At 34.6% G+C, this 11,970-nt stretch overlaps 1 protein-coding gene across 1 annotated transcript in view; it reads right to left on the minus strand.

Annotated features, from left to right (window-relative positions):
* Positions 1-1,889: 1,889 nt before the first annotated feature.
* LOC119828567 (putative helicase mov-10-B.1) overlaps positions 1,890-11,970 on the minus strand; it is a 15,342-nt gene continuing 5,261 nt past the window's right edge. The window contains exons 5-20 of the mRNA XM_038350760.1: positions 11,762-11,889; positions 11,297-11,403; positions 11,071-11,208; positions 10,557-10,653; positions 10,370-10,466; positions 9,886-9,991; positions 9,384-9,554; positions 8,244-8,391; positions 7,449-7,597; positions 6,961-7,095; positions 6,400-6,593; positions 5,800-5,948; positions 4,945-5,063; positions 4,693-4,804; positions 4,300-4,476; positions 1,890-3,323 (exon numbers count right to left, since the gene is read on the minus strand). Of these exons, the coding sequence (XP_038206688.1) occupies positions 3,096-3,323; positions 4,300-4,476; positions 4,693-4,804; positions 4,945-5,063; positions 5,800-5,948; positions 6,400-6,593; positions 6,961-7,095; positions 7,449-7,597; positions 8,244-8,391; positions 9,384-9,554; positions 9,886-9,991; positions 10,370-10,466; positions 10,557-10,653; positions 11,071-11,208; positions 11,297-11,403; positions 11,762-11,889 (2,255 nt within the window). The 3' untranslated portion in view covers positions 1,890-3,095. The remainder of the gene's footprint in view (positions 3,324-4,299; positions 4,477-4,692; positions 4,805-4,944; positions 5,064-5,799; positions 5,949-6,399; positions 6,594-6,960; positions 7,096-7,448; positions 7,598-8,243; positions 8,392-9,383; positions 9,555-9,885; positions 9,992-10,369; positions 10,467-10,556; positions 10,654-11,070; positions 11,209-11,296; positions 11,404-11,761; positions 11,890-11,970) is intronic.

The raw sequence follows: 11,970 nt of genomic DNA on the forward strand, positions 1-11,970 counted from the left end.
CCACAGATGACAGATCACAGATAAAGAACTAGACACTAGTTACTCCGCCACAGATTTATATTTATCGGCAGGAGACAGATACCTTGAAGTCCGACCACAGATTATGTACCTACTACTACAGTGTCACTGCTATATGTGCTGTCTGAGTTATATACAATTTTTAGTAGTACCTACTACTAAAAATTGTATATAACTCAGACAGCACACCAGGCATATACTTGTATCGCGATAATTGTGGCGCCACATTTAACGCCCCCATATATACATGAGCACACACAATGAATGAAACATTTGCTGCGGGTGCACTTGTAGCGAGACGACGTCCGCGCTACACAAATTCAAGATCGAACATGTTCGATATTTGTATCTTGTATCGTGTTGGTTTTGCAAGAATGAAAGACATTGATTTTACGCTGAGTTTATTGCAGAGGTTGAAAGAAACCTATATTATACAACCATACACTCACTGATTAAATTAACAGACCGATTATTTGTACTTAGATTGGCGAAAACCGACCATACCAAACCAAATATAGGACAAATTACTTGAAAAACGGGCGAGTAAATGTCCTGGTACATATTATAGTGATGCGGTGCTTATTTTATTTAATGTGTGTTATAACAAACGAAATCATTAGATTTATGTTACCAAAATGCAGCCAAATTCTCAAAACTGCAAAATTTAAATGGGGTCCCACACGGAAGGGCAGAGACCAGATTTCAAATAAAAAAAAGAAAAATCAAGCTAGTAAATTATCGTGAAAAGAAAAGCAGCTAGAGGTAGCTAGAGGCCAGATTGGGTCTTGGGTCGGCCAAGACCCAATCTGACCAAATTTAATTTTTTTAAATTTTAATGTTCCCAGGGCCCGCACATTTAAGTGCTTTAATAAATTATTTTTAAAACGCAACACATTTCTTATAATTTGTAAGAATTATAGAGTATGTTTAACAGTTGTAAAGCCGTCAGTTTTGGGAAATCATGAAATAAATTAAATATAAATTTTCCATTATTTCTCCAAATATCATTAGTCTTTGAATTGGCAATATGTTAGACAAGGACACACTACCAGTGGGGGACCTCTTGCTAGAATCACTTTTGACTAGCTTCTGTTTGCACTTAAATTGCAACCCTATGTCTATAGGAATAGATCCAATTTTTCCGGCACCGTCAAGATAATAGTGTAATGTCTGATTTAATTAAAGCGAATGCGTGCAGTCAGCAAAGTGAGACATGACTTTTTGAATGAGCGCACATTTTAGAATGTTTTTAAAATGTCGAGTTGTTTATATCAAAAATCAGCACACTTTATGGTCTTATTTACCTAAATATCTGGGTGAAAAGTATCCTATATACTTATTCGAAGCACGATCTAAAAGCGTAATACTTTAATGTCAATCCACAATTAAATAGTTTCAACATGATGCCCAGTTGCCAAGATCAAGATCAAGATCTTGACCCAGACAGACTTTTCCTTGTATATTACATAAAATTGGAAAGATAAATAATATATTATAATAGTTAAAAAAAACTAAAAAACACGCTTTTATCATATTTTTCAAATTGAAAAATTGAATAATTTTATCAAATTAGTGTATTGTCATCGGTCCTCAATAAATCTACAAAGTTTGAACGAAATCTGGCCGTTTAAAGTGGGTCAAAATCGCGCCCAAAGAAGTCGGTTACAAACAAACATACAGGAGAAGCTAATAAAAAGCGTGTAATTAGGTATTTTTTTAACATAAGTTACTGTAGAGAGAAGAAAGTCATTATCCTAATGAGCGTCTCCAAACGGTTAGGTGAAGGACTCACAACACACTACAAACACAGCAGTTACTCACAAGAATTTTGGTTTTTCGACACACTATAAACTAGAAATGAAACGTCTGTATTGTTCTTATTTTTTATTAAATTGACATGAATAGTTATACGTAAAACTAATTACAGTCATCTATGCTATTGTGACAATATGATTTTTATCATCCAATTAATAATTAACCTAACAAACATTAATTACGTCTAAAGGTACTTATATTTACTTATATTTATATTAATTGGATCAAAAAATTAATTGTCACAGTAATTATTAATTATTTGATAATCAATATGTTGAGATTACACCTATCTTATCATAACCTATCACATTTCTTCGTACATTTAACCTTCAAGTATTGTGTATGTAAATTAATCAAAATGTAACTAATTCAATCTTTACTCATAAAATAACAAACCGAAATATATATGGCAATAACCGGAAGAAGTGATTGTTATTTTGGATGATTAAAGATCGTTTTAGTATTTTGAAACTTAAAAGTATTAGGTACCATTGTTACAATAGTATTAATCAAAGAAAATAGGCTCTTACGGATGTTTTGTAGTATGTACGATAAAACTACCTTGCTAATATTAACCAAAGTCAAGAACAATATATTCCAACAATATAAATGCGAGTTAATCGTAGCAGGGTAGTAAAATAGTACATTCATCATCATAATAATATGAAATGATTTTTCATATAATTGTATATATAAAAACAATTAATTATCACCTCAAAATCTTACAAATAAACACATATAAACGTAGAAGCAAACTTGTATAACAATCACAATACATTTTATAAAAATATTTAATGTTTTACGTACCCAAAAACCTAAGGTAGGCAAAACATTATATTTTATTTGTCTTCATTATAATGATTTTTTTTTTCAATTTTTTGCGAAAATAAGAAAAACCTAAAATTTTATTGAATCACCATTGTACTATGATTTGTTTTCAATGTTCATAAAGAAGAATAAATAGAAATTGAGAGCAGTAATCACAAAATTATAATTATAGAATAGTGAATATGAATATGAAAGATATGTTTGATTAGTAATAGAAAGTAAATACACATTCAAAAAATAAATCATAGATCAGTGGGTAAATACAGTTGACAAACATAAAAATGAGTAATTTTAAACTTAGCAGTTAATAAAATCTTTGGATATCAACAAACGTTCAGATTAAAGCTCTGAGCGCATCAAATAAAGTGTATAAAAATCAACATGAAAATTTATAATAGGATTTTTTTTTTAATAGAACAATAATAAAAATAAAATTAATTTTTGAGAGCTTCGGTTAGGCGGCATCTATCGAAACGTGTTCTAGCAATTTCTACAAGCAGTTCGCTAGTGCGCTCCACTTGTTGTGTCTCGTGGCCGAAATAGCAGTGGTTCTGCTTACAGAAATCCATATATTTCCTCCATTTCAAATCTCTGACGAGACATGTCGGGTTCCCGATGATTATCAATTTTGCTTTCGCCCGCGTCAGTGTCACGTTGTATCGCTATAATACACAAGAATTAGTAATAATCTAATAATGAAACAAATACATTTAAAAAGCATTGGTCATGTATTGTTGTCCATCAACTTCCTACATAATATCACATGTACTTAATTTTCGTCATCATCATCAGCCCATATATGTTCCCACTGCTGGAACACAGGCCTCCTATGAGGGTTCAGGCCATAATCCACCACGCTGGCCAAGTGCGGGTTGGCAGATGTCACATGTCGTCGAACTTTTAATTCTCGGACATGCCGGTTTCCTCACGATGTTTTCCTTCACCGTTTTAAGCAGTGGTGATGTTATCTACATGCGCAGATAAATTGAAAAATCAATTTATTTCTTGCACGCTCGCCCGGTCTCGAACCCCGACTTATCGATTTTGAAGTCCGAGGTTCTCACCACTGAACCACCACTGCACTTAATTTTCGTAATAATTCGTAAAACACTCGATTTCCATATATTTCACCTTATACTGTAAACACTCTCCTCACAATATCCCTCCTAATGTATGTATATGATCTTTACAATTGACTTAATATCTCTAAACACGCTCAACATTTACGCCCACGTATTATGGGTGCAATGGATATTATGAGTTCGAGTTTGTAATTAGAGTATTTACGAACGTTTTAATTAAAAGCCAAGCTTTTGTAAACGGTCTTGAAACGCAATAGACAGACAAATTTTCACCTTTATAACTTTAATTTACTAGTGTAGTAGTGACCAATGGCTGAAATTTGACAAAAAACATAAACAAGAGTTTGGTGTGACGTATTTTTTTTTAATAAAAATAATCTTATCATTCCAAACTTCCTTTATTTTATCTACGAGTGTGACAAATTTAATACTCCTCCATTTGCGCCATTTTCGTAAAATATTATTAAGTATAAAGTTTGTTTGATGTATTAATATATGGATGTTCTATGTCATACACAACCTAACCTCCTTATAGAGTAATGTTTTTTTTTAATACCTTATCGTCAACCAGGAAGCCGAGCCCGTAGCGCGCGTCGTACTCGAGCAGCCGGCAGTTGGCGCGCACCGTCGATACGATGATGACTCGCTTCTCCTTGCCCTGGAACGACTCCACTGTTCCCACTTCTATGTCCGACACGTCTATGCTCTTCAGCCAGTTCTTTATTTTGTACACCTGAAATTCGTATCAAAAAAAATTAATGTGTGTTTCTGCATACATATTAGTCGTTATCTAGTTTTCCACATGCTTCTTCATTTGCAAATACTTCGAGTTAGAAGGTTTTTTTGTGTATAACAGAAAGCCTATCCACTTCAGAGGTCTTGTCTACCTCAATATCAAAAACTTCATCAAAATCGGCTTAATTTAAGCATAATAGAATGTATATAATACCTGTCGGATATAAGGTGCAATTACTCCAATATCTTTTGGTAACACCCTGTGAACTTCCAAAAGAGCCTTGATATATCTCTTGACCATTTCTAGCTCTTTCTCGTTGAAGTAGCTGTAACAAAATGATGAATAATTAAAAAAAAACCTTATAAGAAAGGGGCGGTATAACACCATTTTATTACCAACATAAAATTAAAGTAGAACAGATAATGGAGAAACATTAAACATTATCAAATAAGCATAAAATCTTACCTGGGTGCATTACCCATTCTTTGTTCGCGCGAGTTAACTGCGTGGAAGATAGTCGCCCTTTGACCTCCTGGTAGGCCCAGAATACTGACCCTACTTAATGGGTCCAACGTGGCCAATGGCTGTAAAATGAAATACATGATTTTTAAAAGATCATAACATTGCTCGACCAAAAAAGACTAAACTACTTCGTAATAAAAGATAAAATTATTTATAGATATAAGTGCGTTTTGACTACACCCGTAGCGTTTTTTTCGGACTTGTTCAAATTTTTACCTTTATTAATTTAATCCAATCTAACAACCAAACAAATCACCATAGTGATCTTATAATAGAACTAGGTACATATATCATGTACGAAGTTGGCACTAGGAGATGTAGAGCGTCCTGGCCATCGGCGAATTATTTTATTCGCTTTATCAATATTCAACCAATCAAAGAAAACCCCTTAATGAAAAGACCAGTGAAATTATCCAATCAATCATTGTCTTAATTTGTCGTTAATTTATAAGAAATAAATTTACGGACAATCTACAGTATAATTATAATATCATCCAGTGAAATAGGACAAAATGAGAAAACCAGGACTTTTGACAATATAGTGCAACATATACATATATTCAACACACTTTTTTTTCTTTGACAGCTGGGGCCTTCCGTGTGGACACATTTAAATTGGATCCAGCAGTTATAATTTTAAGACAGTTTAGTTTATTATTAAATACAATGATATCCTCACTGTACAGTACATAAAAAACTTATACCAAAAAAGTTGCGTAAAGCGATATTAACGAACAATAATTAATTTTCTCATTTTTTTATTCTTTTCACTATTCACACGTTTTAAAAAGTACTTACCCTCAAATTTCCATCATAGAAAAGTTCATTGGGAATGGCCAATATGTCGGGATCTGAGCGGAAGTTGTTGACCAGCATCGTGATGTAGTCTGGGTCCGAAGAGTACATGTCGGGGTAAGTCTCCTTTAAACGCTCCAATAACGATTGACCTAGAATACATAAGTTCTTATTATGAATTAAAGAAGAAAAAGATATAATTATGTTTTTATAAACAAAATCAAAATCGTAAAAATAATAATAATCTGATAGTTCTATAGACACAAAGGTTTTATTTAATACGTTTCGTTCCACATTTTAAGCGACAGATAATCTAAACAGAAAGTACTAGATCTATCTATAGTAGCTTCTTATAAATAATTTTCTGGTCAGTGTTCGTTGCCATACGCTTTGTTTCGTTTTATTCGTTGGAAGTGAATAATTTTGTAAATCCATAAGTGATAACGGTAATGTACAATAATTGTGTAATCTAATAAATAAACTACGTGTATAAAGAAAATTATTATTATGTGCAGCAAAAACTAACTACACTATATATATATCATTATCATAAAAAAGTGTAACGTCGACACAAAAAAAGATAAACAGAGACGTATGGCGCACCCAGGCCGCGCTCCTTGGCGTCGCGCGAGATGCACACGGGCCCGAGCTGGCGCGGGTCGCCGGCCAGCACGAGGCGGCCGGCGGGCGCCAGCAGCCCCGTCACCGGCACCAGCACGGCGGGCTCGGCCGCCTGCGCCGCCTCGTCCACGAACACGTGCGTCATCTGCAGCCGGTGCACCGACTGGTTGCGCGCCCTGCGGGTCACCTCGCGCGGTTAGTGCACCCCTAGTCGCCCCCCGAATTCAAAAAGTCCCTCCTGAATGGCATTCGATAGTGAAAGAGTTTTTCGAAATCGAATCGGTACATCCGCACAAACATACAAAGTTTCAAATATTTCCTCTTTAAATGAATGTTTATGTGGAAAATTATATATTACAATCGAGCAAATTTTCCTGAAATAACATATGAAAGAATGTAAGTTATGTAGCTAGCTAGCTAGTTCCTCTGTACTATGGTACATATTAAAAGTAATAAAAGGACAGTTGAGTGGATATCACATGAGGTGAAGTATAAAGTGTCGGACACCGACTGTAGGCGCAAACAGCACGTGCGCGCACTTACGTGGCGTACTTGGCGGCGTGCAGCAGCGTGGTGACGAACACGCGGTGCAGCGCCACGTGCACGTTGCTGACCGGGTAGAACGTCTCGTAGCTCGTGCCGTTCGACACCGGCGCCAGGGCCGACGGCATCACCGTCCTGTTCGTTACGAAATAACATTTAGCGACTAGTCGAGTACTGGTATATGTATCTATATATAAATTTCTTCTTCTTCTCGTAATATGAGTAATAAACGTTGGGAAAAATTTTAGAACCAAATATGACGTTCTGTGATGCGATGATATCATGTAAGTCGAATAATTGGTTGATATTAGTTTCAATAATAATGCTTTCATTAATTAACAGACTTTCGTACTCCAAATTGTATACATTACTTACAGCATGCATTTTGGTTCAAAGAATCCGAATGATCCGATATCGATGGCTCTCCCTTAATACAGTAGCTATCAGTAGCGGAACCGACAAAATATATTGCCGAATCAAAAACTTACCATTCGCGAGACTGCGAGTTTGCACGAAGAAGGAAGTTTTTAATGTTGAGTTTCTCATTGTACTTGAGAAGCATTAAAGCGATGTGATCGGCCGCCATGTTGGAGTCGGTGCACACCATCACGCGGTTTTTGGGGTTACGAGACACTAGCTGCGTGTTACATTTTGTTTAGTGACTACAGAGTATGAAAATTATGCAAACACTAAAAGTTACGAGCAAATTATTATAATAGGTTAAATAATAATGATTTATATACCAACACATAGAGTGTAAGAAATATGTTATCGAGATATTTATAAATAAAATATTGGAAGCAAACTGTTCGAATGCAAACAAGTGGCATATTAAAAAAATAGACATTATTAGCTTTAAGTGAAATTTTTTAAATTCGTTTTACAGAGTGCATTTTTAAAATAAATATCACTGCAGTCGTAATATGAAACCGCAGAACTACATAGACAACTAGCGCACTTATGAGGGTTATAAAATACATGTTTTTTGTACAAACTACAACAAAACTGTCAGATTTAGAAATTAAAAACTTTTTAACGGATTTTAAACGCGATTTATTCATTATATTATTAACCCGACGTTTCGAACACTACAGCGAGCGTGGTCACGGGGAGACTGAGATGTTATATGTCTTGAAGGTCATACAAAAATTGTATCTAAGTATAAAATCCGTTAAAAAGTTTTTAATTTCTAAATGTATAATACTCGCGTAAAATCAAACACAAGAAAATAATAAAACCGTCAGATTTTACTTCATCAAGCGCACAATACAAACTCGCGTTACCTGTATGATAGCTTCTACAATGGTCATGGTCTTGCCGGTGCCGGGCGGGCCGAACACGATGTAGGGCGCGAGGCCCGACGTGCCCGCCACTATGTGCTCCACGGCCGAGCGCTGCTCCGCGTTGCGGTAGATCAGCGGGTTGAAGAACCTGTAACGACGTGTAACGTAAGCGAGCTTTTTACGTCATAGCGGCCAAGTGAGCTGGTGGTTCGCCTGATGGTGAGCGATCACCATCGCCCATGAACATTAACAGACGTGGTGCCTCTGCCCACTTTTAAGGGAAAAGGGATAGGGAAAGGATTGATGATTGAAAAGAAGGAATGGATTGGGAAGGGTGAGGAAAAGGAAATGGGCCTAAGGCTACCCCACTCAACGTACGACACGCAGTAGTTAACATGCTACTATTTCGCGCCAGTTTTCTGTGGGGATGTGGTACTACGTCCCCGGTGCGAGCTGGCCCAATTCGTGCCGAAGTGTGCTCGACTCCCACATTAATAAATGTAAATACTAGTCTTGCCAAGCGGTTTCACTCACGCATAAACACATTTCCATAGCTCATGCTCTATTCTGATACATAAGCTACAGCACTGCCAAGTATTGACAAAATCTGTTGAGCGGGTTTTGGATAAAAGACAGATGACATCTCTTCATCTCATCATTATCCATTCATCCATTGACGATGTAAAAAAAATCAATTTATGATATACGTGACGTCAATTCGATACTAAGACAGACGTAATAAGAAAGTTTTAAATAAATAAAAATTAAATAAATGTGATATATATCTTATTTTATATCCATGATGTTTTACATAAGAAAAAGAATAAAATTTATGTAACCATGTCTATGAGGGATTAGTGACTGAACATAATCAACTAGGACAATCCCTTCAATATTATAAATCGAAAGTGAATCTGTCTGTCTGCTCTCTTCACTCCTAAACCACTGAACTGACTTAGATAAAATATGGTACAAATATAACTATATTTTGAGACTACAGAAAAGACATAGATTTTTATCACCCAAAATTATCCTGAACTGAAACTATGCGCATAAAACTGTTATAACAAAACCGGTGATGTCTTTACTTATTTTATCCCTAAATGGTAAAGTTTTACACGAATTAAAAATCAGACATACTGGCCGATCGGTTTCAGAGGTATCCGCTTCTTGACCGGTTCGGGGAACACTCGCTTCTCCTGCTTAGTTTCGAACACCTTGTTGATTGCGTCGTGCATCCTCTCCACGGGCACGCGTGACATCAGGAACCGAACGTCGTACGTACCCTCCGGGTCGTAGTATTGCATGAACCTGTGACGCGACACATAAGAAAAAATATCATAATAAAATAATATTTTTAATTGATACAAAATTAAAGCGACTTCAAAATTGCAAGTGGCACTGATAAGCGAATCATACATGTATATAGTTATTCTATTTGTATTTGGTGCCAGCCAAGTCTACTTTTTACTTTACACAAATAATTAATGAGTCTACTTACCAGCTCGCTTTAATATTAATTAATTTATATTTGAAGATTTGCGCACGCCTCCAAATGTTCATGGGCGGTGGTAGCGCTTACCATCAGGCTACCCACCAGCTCGATTGCCGAAAATGACATAAAAAGACTTATATTATTTACCGGTCGTCCAAGCCAGTCAACAGAACTGTGCTATCCTCAATCTCTTTGATGGTACTTTCAAACACGTAGGAAACTTCGTGACGCGGACGTATGTATACCCGGTCACCTGAAAGTGGACTTTTATTATAATCTATTTACTATTTTGATCAGTTGATTTTGTTTGAAAGAGTAACAAGTATACATTATTACAGACTTATATATAGGCAAATATATGATAGTGGGTAATAATTCATTAAATTACAAAAAAAACAAATAAGCATATTTTATCAATTTTTTACGTAAATATCGAATATATCAGCCATACCGTGTAAAATTCCTTACAAAATACCGACATTCATGATGAATTGATCCTATCATGTCCTCTCGTTTCAAGTCAATTATATTTATAATTTAATTATATATTATTTATTTATTAATGAATTGAAATTATATTTACAATCCATGTAATTACATTTGTAAAATGCAATTGTATTCACTAGATTACCTCGTAACAATGATGGCCGCTTCTCTGCCAAACCAGGCACTTCCAGTACAAAGAACTCATTTTTTTTATCTATTTTCACTTCGAACATGTTGTATTTCTGTTGATATAACATAAACCACATTAGTAATTTTATGAAGACTTTACATATTAAAATAATAGCCACTGATATTTAAAATATTAATTTTACCTTTAAATTAATCCTTGCGATAATTTCTTCCCACCAGAGTATATGATGAAAGAATGGTACGTAATTCTTTTTAGTATAACCCTCTTCAAGTATTTGCCTGACAGAAATAAAAATGTTAAGTATTATATGAAAAAAAGATTCATATATGTATGTGTAGTATATAATTATGTCTTTGTATATTTATATCATCTTGATTGATTTTTGAACAATTTATGCCTTTTGACATTATATTTAATATAATAACCTAAACTTTTAGGTTAACCGACGTTCCCACAAACGAAAGAGATTCTTAATTCGCAATATTTAATTTTTTATAAGACAATAAAAAAGAAACTTTTTTTGGTATTGGTATTTGGTAAAAATTTCTGTGAGTACTCAACTCACAAAAATTTTTACTATTTTTTTTTTAATCTTAAATCTGATTTTATGGCATTTAGTTATAATTACTTCTAACTGGAGAAAACGCGTTCGAATTTAAAACGATAAAATAGTGCATAGTTATGTGAGATTTTACCTGGTTTTATGAAATACTATTTGCAGTTGTTTCATGACCTTAGGTGGTTCGCGTAGATCTTCCAAGGCGGATTCATCGAGGCCCAAAGGCAAGAGTATCTTCAACAACTTGGGGATTTTGAAGTTCGCTTGATGTTGTCTGTTAGAAATTATTTATTTTATTTATTTACACATTATTACTTAGAGATAGAGTGTAACGCAACGTACAAATAATGCAGTATACATACGCTTGGCTTGTTGATCCTACACAAACTAAAGATCGCTCCCAATGCTTATTTGTGTACGGATACTTGAAGTTTGTGTACAGTGCTTGATTCTCTTGCACAAACACAACCTGTAAATTAATCGATATTAAATATAATGTTTACTCGAAATTAATTCTGCATCAAAACAATCACTTTTCTAAAACAAATTTGATATTTCTTGGGTTTGTAACTCAATAGTTCTATAGATTTTCAACTGGTTAACGTGATTCATTTGGAAGGATCGTTGTTATTTGGTGCATTTCCGAATTTGGATTTGAATCTTTCAGCCAAGGACCTTAACAAGAGTTATTTATCTAAGATAGGGATGAACACAACAAAAAGTATTATGCATTTCCATATCTCAGATTAATATCTCCTTTATAATTTCGATAAAATGTTATATCTGCATCTTATTTCATATACAAGATATAATATTGATTAACTTACCATTTCACGTACGAAAATTAAATTTGTCTGATCGCATTTCCGGAAAAGTGTGAACATGATGGGCATTTCATAGTGACCAATATCAATGGCTTGAAATTGAATTACAATGCATGCCTTTATTGATGATTCTACAAGCAGATCATAGAAATGTAATTTTGATTTATATTATTTATTCCAATTAAGGATACTTCACAGTCAATAATATACAT

This window comes from Zerene cesonia, chromosome 8 (genome assembly GCF_012273895.1).
Source record: "Zerene cesonia ecotype Mississippi chromosome 8, Zerene_cesonia_1.1, whole genome shotgun sequence".
Classification (NCBI taxonomy): Eukaryota; Metazoa; Arthropoda; class Insecta; order Lepidoptera; family Pieridae; genus Zerene; species Zerene cesonia.